At 34.4% G+C, this 13863-nt stretch overlaps 1 protein-coding gene across 7 annotated transcripts in view; it reads right to left on the reverse strand.

Moving 5' to 3' along the window:
- The window catches only part of Smarca1 (SWI/SNF related, matrix associated, actin dependent regulator of chromatin, subfamily a, member 1), a 72537-nt gene that overhangs the window by 8332 nt on the left and 50342 nt on the right, over window positions 1–13863 (reverse strand). For all 7 annotated transcript variants that reach the window (XM_010608023.2, XM_033760320.1, XM_033760319.1 and 4 more), the window contains 4 exons: window positions 11730–11852; window positions 9277–9409; window positions 6319–6437; window positions 5998–6210 (listed from right to left, as the gene is read on the reverse strand). In XM_010608023.2, coding sequence (XP_010606325.1) covers window positions 5998–6210; window positions 6319–6437; window positions 9277–9409; window positions 11730–11852 — 588 coding nt within the window. The remainder of the gene's footprint in view (window positions 1–5997; window positions 6211–6318; window positions 6438–9276; window positions 9410–11729; window positions 11853–13863) is intronic.

Below are 13863 nucleotides of genomic sequence, written 5' to 3' on the forward strand. Positions count from 1 at the left end.
TAACAAAAAAAAAAAAAAAGGAAGGAAGGAAGAAGAAAAATGACTGGAACAGATTGATGGCAATTTTGGTGAAGGAAGGAAGGAAAAAAATGAAGAATGAGCAAATAGAAATATAAACTTGAGAACTGTTACTGTAGTTGGTAGATGAGACAGACATTTACCCACTTGGACCAAAAAAGTGATTTTTTCCAAATGTAAATTGATCGTGTCACTGCCCTGGAAAATTATTTGAAGGACTCTTCCACATTGCCTGTAGACTAGTGACTTTGTGGAGGTCCTCAAGGCCGCAAACACAGCCCTTTATTCTTTCCCTGCAGGTTACTTTTCCAGCCTCATCTTCCAATACTTTCCTATTCGCACAATGCCATCCCAATCCACTTGCAGCACAGGCTGAGCTGATTTATACCACTGGATATCCTGTTTCCACAACCTGGAATGGACTCTCAGGGCCAACTCCTAGTTTTTCCAGACTTGCTTCCAAGAAGGACCTCTTCTAGAAAGCTATTCCTGAGTGCTTTGCCTCAAGGCAAAGTTAAACACTATCTCCTCTGTACTTCCCTCTGTGATAAGAGCTTTTCAAAATTAAAGCAGAAGGGGGACATTTTAAGTTCACGAGGACTAACAGATCCTTATGAGCATAAATGTATTTGATTTTTAACATTTTAATTCTGTAGTGAACAATAATCCATCAATACAGTTTACCAATTTTACCAATTATTAGTCATATTTCTCATATTTCATTAAGAGTGTAATGCTCTAAAATGTCAATATTAGCTGTTAACATACAATTAAGTACTAACATAAAAAAATCACAAATCGCGAGTTTTCTTCATGAAATTTCCCAGACTAGGACTTGTAAGCAACAAATAGAAGTGTTACTGGGACTACTAAACAAGTAAGAAATTTTCTACTTTCACTTTATTCTTCTAAATTATTTATAAAGAAAATCCTTTTCTGACTGGACAGAGAATTTACAAAACATACTGTGCTGAGCTAATAACCTAATTAACATTTACTAGCTGCTGTGATAGAACTATAAAACAGGAAGCAAGTTAATAAAAAGCTATAGCAATATTTTCTGAAAAAGTATTTTTTCTCCTACAATTCTAATGAGGAACGTCATTTTCTTACTTTTAAATAAAGAACACTTTCATTAATAATTATCAATACAAAACTGAGCATTTGAGATTCTCCTTTCTCTTTATGGTCATTTGGTAAAGGTGTTTTAAATTTTGATAGATTTTGAATATCCTAAGATCAAGGCCCTATTCCAAGATATTTTTCTTACAAAGAAAATGGTACAGCTTCAAGGTTAAAAATCTGAGTCTAGGATAGCCTTCCTACTTGTTTATGTAGTTCAATAGAGACTGATTACTTACTTAAAGACCACACAAGTTCTCAGAGAAAAAAAATGCAATCTTTTTAGTATAGAGAAATGTAACTAAAATTCATTTTCTCTTTTGTATAGCAAGCATTTTTAAATGGAGAAACAGCTCAAAGAAATCGTCACCCTTTAGCTGAAGGCTTTCAAAGTGAGGTTGTGCCTTTAAGCACTTTGTGACTGCTAAATCAGAAGCCATGGATTCAGGGCTTTGAGATCTTTGCATAAAATATAAATACTAAGGAGTTACATTATTTATTGGTGACTCTGGGAAGGAAAAGATCCATGTTTAAGCGATATTATGTTTTTTAAAGACAATTTTCTTTAGTAAGCTGAGTTCAATCATTAACAAGACTTTAATTTAAACAGTGACACTCACAACATGAGTCAAATTACAACCTCTGTATTTCTAAAATGAGATTTTTTTCAATGAAGCCAGACTCAGAAACAAATTGTTTTTTAGAAATCTCAGCTGCCTCTTTCAAGGGAGGCAGCTTCTCTTCCTAGATTGTGAATGTGATCCTCTGTAAGGGAACAGTTATTTTTTAAATGAGGGAGGAAAGAAATCATTCAGGAATATTAATAATCTATTTGTATAATTCCCTAATTGTATACATTATCGTGATATGTTCCAAATCAATGATACAAATGTGTGCATATTTCAAATGCCTTACTTATATACTTCCAATCCATACATATAACCCAAAAATATCCACTAGCTAAAAGGGAAATCAAAATGTAATGGCAGCACATTTTATAAAATATTTTAATTAATATATTCAAATATGCATATGTGTATATTTATAAAGATTCTTCAGAAATTAGAAATTTCATATTCTAGAAAGTAATTAAGAACAAGATGTCTTCCTTTGTTATAGCCAAAATAAAGATTCCATTTTGTGATCTCCTATATAGTTAATCTGCTTTTTAGAAAATATACATTAGAGGTTTAAATCTCTGGATAAAGAAAGAGTACAGTTGGTAAAAAGAAGATAGAGGAAAAATACTCTTTGCAAGGGAGTTCAGAGACATCTAGTGGCTGTTAATGGTATACTGGCTCCTTTTCTTGGAACATGAAATAAGGCTATGTGGGTCTACATTCATGTTCATATTACAAATAGTATAAGATTTGCTTTTCATTTTGAATCTCATTCAACTGCTTTAGTTTAATGATTCCAGAAGTTGACATCAGCATTGAGCTCTTGACCTTTCAAATAATTACTATCACTGAAATAAAACTCAGAATTCAAAAAGTGATCCATCAAGAAAAAAGGTGTACATGTTCTAAAACATGATTCATTGACAAATGTAGTCAGGCAATTGTCTTTTATAAGCTGCTGGTGCTGCTCTAAATTAAGTCATTATACACTTAAAACTAAAAATGCCTAAAAATCTTAAACGTGTGGTTATGGAAAGTGTTTTCTAAGAAACACGGCCACCAATGCACTGAATAGACAACACCTTAATGGGCCAACTAACTCACAGCCCTTGTTTCTAGACAGTCTAAATAAAATTTCATTTTATTAGGCTAACAGAAAAGCTATTCTACACTGTTCTTCAATAATCCACTTCAATCATCCAAAGAACCCTGTCAAACAACCCTTCCTTACATCTAACCTCAATCCGTATGCTAGGGATTGTCATCTTTTGAATTTTCTTTCTCAATTCTTCCTACTGTATCTTGGTAACATATATATCTCTTCACATTCTTTTGTAAAAGTATAGCAGTTTACATTTAGCCCTAGTAAATGTCACGCTGCTACATTCACCTGAGCCACTGTTTCAATTGTTCTCGTTCCTTGTGGATCCTGGCTCGGTCTAAAGTATTTGCTAGCTCTCCTGATACTACATCATCCATAAATTTGAGGGGCACAGTCCAATGACATACTCCGTATACTCTGAACTTGTGTTAAAAGTTTTCATATCTGATCTTCCAAAGCCTGTATCAAAATTAATGTCCTCAGTAGAGAAACTCATTTTTCTCTTTGTTCAAATTGGACTAAAAATATAAAATGAGTCAAAAATATAAAACATTGTTTCATGCTCTAACAAACTTTTAGACAAGAAAACATTCATGATAAATAGTAACCAGAAAAAAATGTATGCTACTTTCTGATTAGTCATAAATACACTGTTTGTTCCTGGTTGTTTTTAATTTTCAGGACACATTTATCTATTTTTGTCTTAACCTTGGCTGACAAAAGACTAACAATGCCAACACCAAGATGTGCTGCATGTGTTTCAACCCCATCATGAGCACACGGCTAAATAGCAGTAGACTTTAACAAGTTTATATTAGAAAGCAATGGAGGAAACTGCAGAAGCTAAAATAATCTTTTACTTATTCTGTTTTATAATATTCTTGCAAAGGCTCAACTTAGGCAACAATTCCTTTTTATTAAAATAAATCCTTAAGACATTTGCACTGTTTCAAGTATCACTTGATTAATTCAAAGGGGAAGACGTGCTTTAAAGTGGAAAGCTCTTGGGATGAAAATATTAAAAAAGTGGCTATACGTAGCATCACCAGTTCTGTGACAACCTGACATAATTTTCCTCATGATATGATACAATACAAGGCCCAAAACATCTCTTTTGTAACATTCTTACTAAAGACACTGATCCCAAATCTAACAATGAACAAATGATGAGGTACAGTGTTGGATATTCTACAAGACAATTAGACTGGATATTTGCTATGAAAACAAAGCAGTGGATTAAAAAAAAAACAAAACATATCCAATAACCAAACGCAAAACATGACCCATTCTAGATGATGAATTCAAAAAACAGCTATAAGCTTTTTAATAAGATGAGATCTCAGTTGTTGATTCTTTGTGCTAGTTGCCATGCTACTGAGGATTTGTTCATACTTTTCCTATGCCAGTGTCTTCAAGAGTTCTACTTAACTTATCTTCCAGCAAGTTTAGTGCTTCCATTTTAATATTTAGATATTTAATCCACTTCAATTTTAGTTAAGTGCATGGTGAAAGATAGGGGTCTAGTTTTGCTCTTTGGCAAGTTGAAATCCAGTTTTTCCAACACAATTTATTGAAGAGGCTATCTTTCTTCCACTTATGATGGAGGTCATATTTGACTCAGCTATCCCTCTGCTGGGTTATCTTTTAAAAAGAATTAAAAGAATCATACCACAGCGATATATGTGCACCCATATTTATAGTGGCACAATTTGCAAGAGCTAAAACTTGGAAACAGCCCAATTGCCTATCAACTGTAGATTGGATAAAGATGATGTGGTTTTTCTATAAAATGGAGTACTACTCAGCCATGAAGAATGAGAAACTAGAGACATTTATAGTGAAATGCATGCATATTAAGGCCATAGTCTTAAGTGAAATAAATAGGACACACATGTGTAAATACCAAATAGTTTCTCTGGTGTGAAAAACTAAAAGTGTAAATAATATAAATATTATGTAATTGATAATGTGAAATAGGAAGAAAAGGATTAAAGGAGTAGGGTTAGTGGGAAGGGTAGGGGAGAAGAAAGAAGGGAAAAGAAAAAATATGAGAAAAGGAAAAAATGGAAACAAATTCTTTATAAATAGGGAAGGGTGGAGGGGGTGAAGAGGCCTGGCCAATGGAGAAAAAATGAGAACCAAGATACATCATGTAAAGGCACAAGATCCCAGTGATGAATGCAACTGTACTGTATACCTAAAAAGTACCAATAAGCTTAATGGAAAAAAACAGCCATAAAACATATTTTGGTGACAACCAGCATATTCTGTTATGGACTTTATACTACATGACACTGCTGAATCTATGTCCATATTCTCAGGTGGGATCAAAGGAATGTGTAGTTATTTGTAGGAGATACATGCTGAGGTAGTTAGAGGTGAACATTCATGTTGTCTGCAACTTATTTTTAAATGGTCCAGAAATATAGATAAACATTGTCAATTATATCATTAGGATCTTATGTACTATTATAGTTTTTCACACCAGAGAAACTATTCAGTATTTACACATGTGACTTATTTATTTCACTTAGGAATATAACCTCAATACATACCCATTTTCCTATGAATGAATCTAATTTATCACTCCTTATGGCTGAGGGGCTAAAGGTGTAGGGAAAGTGGGAAGGGTAGGGGAAAGCTAATAAGGGAAAAGAAAAAAATACGAGAAAATGAAAAAATAGAAATGAAGTGTTTGTAAATGGGGGGGGGAAGGGGGGGTGAAGGGAGGGCAGGGACAAGGGGAAAAAATGAGAACCAAGATCTCTCATGTAAAGGTACAAGATCCCAATGATAAATATAACTGTACTGTATACCTAAAATGTACCAATAAACTCAATGAGGAAAAAAAATTTAAAAATTAAAAAAGAAATAGATAAACATTCATAAATCTAAAATATGGATATATATTTCTAAATGTATAAGTATGTTTCCATATTTCTGAGTATAAAATATAAACTGCATATGTATATGGAGATTCTATTTGTGTATAAGTATGTATACACTGAGAGAGGCAGGGGAGAGACAGACAGACAGACTAAGGTGATCAAACTCTAACAATAGGCCAGTCTAGGTGAAGGATATATGATACCCAAAATTTTTCAAAATAAAAATAGTAGCAAAAGGAATACATACCATGGCAGTTCTAGACTTGATAAACCAGTCAAATCTAAACTGGGGAGCGTTCCGTACACACTGCCTTAATTCTTCATACACATTTTCTCTATCAAAGCCCATTTTGTGTAACATGCAAATCAAGAATCTGTCTTCCTCCTCAGTATAGTTCTTTCCTTTGCTGGTTCCATACTGAATACGCAACTGATGAAATGGAGCCTTGTATCTTGCGATCTGTGTATATCAACAAAATAGTGCTTTTAATTGGATATGCAGTAAGTCAAAGCTAATCACCAAATTGAATAAAATCATCCATTAAAAATTTGGTACAAAATATAATACTTTGGCATCCAGGGCCTTCTTGATACTGATCCTTCGTTGAATTCTTGCTTCTCCACGTTCAATTTGAGCCATGATTTTCTCAATGTCCTGTAATTCATTGCAACGTTCCCAAAATACAGCTGAAAGACAGTTATTATTTTAAATTACTATCATTTAAGCAGATGAATGCAAGAAATTATAGAATAAAGAATAGGAAGAATACAATGAACTTAAGACTTTTTAAAATTAGGATACAGATATATGTATATAAGTATATATATTTCGATTATTAAATACTCCTAACATTTCATTTAAAAATAAGAACTCAACAAGGTTTTAAGTTAGCAATTTTCCTCTCGTGAGATTTAGAATCTTTAATTACTCATACTGCATGACTAAGATTTCAAATGATGCTACCGATACTGATTTAACCTAAGCTTTCTACTCCAACACAATAGAGAAGGGACCAAATACAGAAAGTGAAACAGAAGAGGAAAGCATTTAATGTGAATGTAGCTACTTAGCAAGCAGCAATGAAAATGAAATCCTTATCAATAGGTCAAATTGTTCCTACAAAGAAACAATTTCTACTGAGACTATTACTTGCTTCGGAAATCACCCACTAATCTTACAGTATTTCCAGTGACCTATAGCTTTTTAAAAATCTCACTGGGATTTTAACTAGATACATATTGCAGAATATTCCAACTACCGAGTCACCCAACCAAATTTAACAGATGAGCCAAATAATCTGCTGCATTAATATGTCACCTCTTGTGACTTCATTGAAAGGCCTTCTAATGATATACTCTACATTCTCAAATTCTTCACTTCTAGAGCCTATCAAGAAAGGTGTGCTAGCACTCTCTGATTTTTATAAGCACCTGTATTCATTATTAATTCATTCAATGCATATTTAAATGGCTGCTATGTATAAAATACCATATATTTGCAAACAGCTAATTGTGCACATTTCTTCTATTACTGCAGCCAGCTAAATAAGCCCATTCCAAATATCCAACCTGGTGGACAGAAATTAAATAGTCCTGAGGAAGTCATGCAACCTGACCTACTGTCAAATTTGAGGAAGCAACTGACATATCGTTCTGTTGTTCCTTTGTTTTTGCAGTGCTGGAAATGGAACCCAAGAGCTCATGCATGCAAGGCAAGTGCTCTACAACTGAGATGCATCCCTAGCCCATGACATTTTTTAAAAAGCCACCCTTTTCTTGCAACTCTATGTGCACTGATGGTATCTACAGTCTGAAGAAAAATCTTCAGAATATCTCACTGTATATGCCCTTTTACACTGTTTTCACTCAACTCTTGCTGATAAAATTCTCTTTCCCTTCTATTGTTCTCCTAAATGTCTTCAACTTACAGTGGACACCCAAGTTGTAACTGGTCTGACATATGAACAACTTGGTTTATGACCAGAATATTAGTTTTAACATATGAATAAAATCTTGAATTACGACCCGAATGCTGGCCGCTTGTTTTTCTAGTTGATCTTAGATAGAGATGTAACCCTTATAAAGAATTCTGGAAGGAACATTATAACAGCCTTTCCTGTGTGGAGTTAATTGAGAAATCTTGGGCCAATCTCTAAGGACACTGAGATCTGCCTGAATACAGAAGAGAGATGTTGAACACTTTGTTCAGGAGCCTGAGCCTTCAATTGACCAATTTGAGTTACAACCAGCCCTCAAGAACAAACTCAGTTTATAAGTCAAGGATTCACTGTATGTGCTAAACCTGAATAGAAACAGGAGTCATGATGGTATCAATGAATAGGAAGTTTAAAAACTTGATGTTTTAGTATATGAAATAAAACCTCAATATAACCCAATTCTAAAGTCCTTGGTAACCACCAGAAAACCATTACACATTTCCAGGAGAAAAAATTGTCTGCTCCAATGAAACATGACTTTTTCAAGCACTTGCCCTCTATATAAACTAAAAACTATTCATAGTAAGTATTAATCCTTGGTTTGTTCCTTGGTATACAGTATTCTTTCTTTCCTACTATTGCAAAAACACAAAATTTCAGTAGCTAGGTTAATTAGGCTTTGGGCAACTAGCAAGGAAACCTACACCTACATTTTAACATTATTTCAACAGGGAAAATCGTCTTTATTCCAAACAGCTGATATTCAGAATAAATCTGAGAGCTCCACCTATTTGGAAGGTAGAAATGTCCTATGTCGTCCACATAGAAAACAGATATATTGGCCTATTTTTATTAAGGTATCTTTTCAGGAGCCTCAGGCTGGATATGCTGTGATATAGGAATTAGTATTAACTCCACATGCTTCCGCAGCTAAAGTGATTCTAGTTAAGGAGAAGGACACAGCAGAGTAAGACAGAGGTGATTCAAAGACTAATGAACAGATTTTTTTTCAAGCAATCTTCTGAGATCTGTTCCATTTTGCCTCAGGTTGATAGGACCCACATGATCTGACTGGATTAGACTGGAACCCTGAGTGCTTGGATCATCTCAATGGGCCTGACAAGAACTCTCTCTTTCAAGGATGAAAGAGAAAGAAAGACTAGTGCAACCACTGAAACTCAAGTTTCAGGACTAGACCAGAAGAGGACTAAATTCCAGAGGTAGGAAAGTGGAAAACGCATTTTGTCAATGCTCATCTAATAACCACCTTCGTTTTATCAGAGCTTACTTAACTCTATTAGCTAACTACTAAGGACGGCATCAGTGAATTTGTTATGATAATTCCTATAACCTGTTTTTTTTAGAAACACAATTACATTTTATACTGTCATGTACATCTTATTCAAAAAAGTTTAAAAGAAGGACAGGGATGTAGCTCAGTGGTACAACAGCTACTGACAGGCATGAAACAATTGAGTTTCGTGGCCAGTACATAAAAACATGTAAAGATCTGAAAGATACAATTAAACTGATGATAAAGATGTGAATATGGTTAAAATAAAACATTGTGTTTGAAACTACACACAAACCTGAGTATTCCATGACCTCCTCAGGAGATTTTCCCTCTACCTCTCTCGCAATATTATCAATGTCATCTCTTCCATACTTCTCATTAGCTTTAATAAACTGGTTAAAATCTCGCTTAGTCCAGTTTGTGAAACCCTGTGAACAAAAAGTTACATGTCATCACTAGGTTAAATCAATAAATCCATCTACTGTCCCACTAAAAGACAAATATGCTTTCGTATAAACTCACTTTTCACTGTTACAATCAAAAATTGAATAAACTGTTAAAGAAATAAATATTTTTCCATTGTGAAGGAACATGCTCCTCTCCAAGTTTTATAGATGTCTACTACATTGAAATACAAACATATTAAAATAAAATGCTAATATAAAAAGCTAAAGTCTAATAGTCTGCTACTTCAATTATTTTTTTCACAGATCTGTCCTTCAGCAAATTAAGAGAGCAACATAAATACATTAAATAGAAAGAAAAACTCTGTAGCTCTTTGAAGCATTCCAAACTACAGTGAGTACATTTTGATAGAGACCGTATTCACAAACAGAATTTCCATAAATAGAATATTATTGTTCCACTAAAGTTCTCTACTAAACTATAGAACAATTAACCAGTGTTTCATTTGATTTTTTTTTGGTACTTTGAATCGAACTCAGGACCTTGCGCTTGCAAAGCAAGCGGCAGAACCACTGAGCCACATCCCCAGCCCTAATGAGTGTTTAAAATCTGCTGGGCATAATTAGCCAACCTGGGAAGTCACAGACCAAGAATTTGCTTTCCATTCCTTACGTTCCCTAACCATAATTATTAGTGTGATACCTGAGACACCACAATTTCATATGCTTGCATTTTAGCTGATAAAGATTGCTTAATTTTCAGCAGCAGAGAAAGACAATTTAAAATCAACTATAAAAAATAAAATAAAATCAGCTATGGAGGCAAGAACATTGATTATACTTCTAATTACAAACTAACGCATGGTCTCGGGTAAGACTGCATATTCACATTATACTGCCATCCAGAGTACACTGCAAGCCATGGAGCACTTGAAGGCCCTAAGTTTATTTTGTGTTCAGGAAATAAATCTTTCAAATAAGACAAGAATATTTAAAAGTTTGATTTTATTCTATGGTAAGTCCTAAAACTCAGCCAACTGTATTTGTATTTTCAAGCTGAACTTTGTGATTTCCAGGCATTTGGCTCAAACACTTCTGAATATACTTTGTAAAATTTCATCCAGGAAAATTATATGTTATAACAAATAAAGATGTATATAAAATAACATATAAATACAAAAATCTATTTAACTGGAACATAATTATACAATCATGGGGCATAGTGTGATATTTTGACCCATGTATACAATGTGCAATGTGTAACTGGCATATCTACCAACTCAAACATTTATCCACTTTTGTGTTAGAAACATTCAAAAACTACCTTTAATGATTACTGTGAACAATTTTGTACTACTATGCCTTACATCCTGTTTTCAAAAATGTTGAGTGGCACATGCTTATAATCTCAGCACTCGAGAGGCTGAGGCAGGAGAATCGCCGCAAGTTTGAAGCCAGCCTGGGCTACCTAGTGAATTCAAGACTAACCTGAACTGGACCGGAGATTTAGCTCAGTGGTTCCAGCACCTCCCTGGTAAGTGCCAAGGACCTGAGTTTGGTCCCCAGTACCAAAAAAAAAAAAAAAAAAAAAAAAAAACACTAACCTGAACTACAAGGGAGTCCCTGTCTCTAAAAAACTTGAATAAATAAGCTTTGCTAGCAACATCCTGTACTAAGGTGGTGTCATGCAGAACACATTTTTATTATTTTGCAAGAGCCTTTTACGCTGAACCTTTTTTATCTTCTAGAATTTATTTGGGAAATATGATACAAAACTCGCTAAAGCAATAATGACTTGAAAGCATTAATGCTTCATTCAAATAGAAATCTTTCCTATTTAATAACTGTTGGCTTTTAATTACACAATGATAATCTTAAAGCATTTCAAAGATCTCTTATCATTGTAATAAAGCTAAGACAAAGATGAAATAAAATTTTGAAATTATGAAACTATTCCATAAACGAAAGATAAATAGTATAATTTAAGGAGACAATTCACTTCAATCAACAAAAGAATTTAAAGCTTTGAAATCATGTTAGCAATTACTGTCTATCAGGATTCCACTGCAGATTCAATGATCTTATTATAACTGGTAAAAAGTATGTCCTATTTCTAATAATTGACACATACTTTGCATATATGTATTTTACAATATTTCCAAAGAACCATATTCTATAAAAAAGATTATTAAAAATAATGACATATGGCCTAAATGAGTGTTTAGAGTTTTGTTAGAATGTCAACACAGGATACTAGACCAATATAATAAAAAATAAGTGTTATCGATAGGTTTCTTTCTTATTGGTTAAACTAGAAGAATTTCAGCCACTTAAAAGAGTTTACTTGTGTGAGAAGTTTTTCCTTCTCTTCTGTCTCTTCTAATGTAAGAGGTTCAGCTCCATCAATCTTTTTTTGTTCTTCTCTTTGAGCCACAGCCGGATTTGGTATTTCCGGATTCCTTGGCACCTATTAATCAAGAGAGGAGTGATGGATACACTATGAGAAAAATTAGTAAGGGTGTATATAAACATATCAATCTTTATTGTTATTTCAAGAGTTAATGATGTAAAGTCGTAACCAGAATGACACAAGGTCCTTTCCACATTTGCGCTATGATATTATTAATAATCTTTCTTGTGCCACAAGGTATTTTAAAGTTAAAACCATTTGTAAATGAGTGCCACGTCATATTCTAGATTTCACTGTACTGTGGAACAAAGTATATTCTTGTAATGTTGTAGTACATAGAATAAACAAAAAGTTTAGCAGTAAAAAAATAAAAAAGACTATATCCCTCCGGAACTATATAGCAGGGTGGAGAAGTAGCAATGCACCTACAGATGATATCCAACACCAACAGCTTCAACATGCGAAAAGAATGGAGTGCTTTTATTGCCTGCCAGGGATTATAAAGGGAGAGTATTTTTATATAAAATGCAAAATCTAGAAGTGACAAGAAAATGAAGAAGAAAAAAACAAGAAATAAGAAAATTTAAGAGTGAAAGGAGTAGCAGAGTCTACCAATAGCTGCAATGGAACCAGCAGTCAAAGAAAAAAAGACTATAGCAGCAGTGACCAACAGCAATTATAAATGATGTTTGGGGTACAGAGCTGCAAATACATTGACAACTGAGAAGAAGAGAGGTTGAATGAAAACCACTGAGGACAGAAACTCAGCTTTCCAAGGAGTCAAGCAGCCACATCTCAAAACTGTAGCCCGAAGGGCCTCAGTGTGTCATGGTGTCATGGCGAGCACATACAACCAGTATGATTCAGCAGTACGGGGCAGCATTCATCATGTGGAGGTATAAACCGAGTCTCTCAGCCCAAAGCCTCATACCATCGTTGTGTGCACCTGCAGCTACAATGCAGCCCAGTAATTTAAGAGGGCAGGTACAGAACATGTGGAGTATGTTTTTATAGCATTCCATTAAGAATGAAAATAAAAGGGTTGGCAGTAAGACTTCCACTGTTTGGAATGCACTCATATCATACCAACTCATTTTCTAGGGGTATCAAATAGTAAAAGTTTTACTCTATTGTAATTGTAACACATATTATAGTATATTTTTCTCATTGTTTCACATATTTCATAAAGTTGAAACTGCATCATTGTAACTTAAAATTAGTTTTGGGGGTTTTTGCTTGTTTTTGTTTTTTTGTACTGGAGATGGAATTCAGGACCTTGTGATTATGAGGCAGGCGGCGGAACCACTGAGCTAAGTCCCCAGCCTCAAATTGGGTATTTTCAAAGCTACTATATCCAATCAATCATCAGATATAAAATCTGTATATTAAAAAGCAGATTCATTTGTAATTAGTACCAAACAACCAAATTAGTATGCATTGCCTAAATATTGATTATGTCCACAGCATTATGATAAGTACTGACTGTAATATCAAAGAAATGTTGGACACAGTGCTGCCCACTAAGCGCTCACAAACTAGTTGTAGAATTCTGAGCCATACCTTAAGAATCCTAAAGTTTTGGGGAGATGGAAGAATATCCTAGGCTGGAGCAGGATGAGCAAAAGCACAAAGGCAGGAATGTACGGTAAGGAGTATATAGCATTTATGTTAGGGCTGCGGGTATGACTCATTGGCGGAACACTTACCTGGCATGCGTGAAGCCCTGGGTTCCATCCCCAGCACCACAAAAAATGTGAGGATTTATACTGAGAAGGAACAAAACAACAAGGCCGGGTACAAACATATTTAGCAGGCCTTGAAACCACACACTAGGCACTGGAGACTTTTGAATGGGGGGGGGGGGGTCAGAATATAGTGCTTTTGCTGTGAGCCTTGTGCTGGAAGCACTGAAATAGAAAAGCAACTAGAAGCAAGAGAAGCTGCTAACTTTCATAACCTAGGTATGTGGTACAATCATCTGGCCTCGGATGGTGGCAAATGGAACTTAAAAAGAAGCAATAAATTAAAAATTAAACATAGTCCAGTGATATGTTTTTTAAAACTCTTT

Source organism: Fukomys damarensis, unplaced genomic scaffold, assembly GCF_012274545.1.
Source record: "Fukomys damarensis isolate Sample0158 unplaced genomic scaffold, DMR_v1.0_HiC HiC_scaffold_39, whole genome shotgun sequence".
NCBI classification, from domain to species: Eukaryota; Metazoa; Chordata; class Mammalia; order Rodentia; family Bathyergidae; genus Fukomys; species Fukomys damarensis.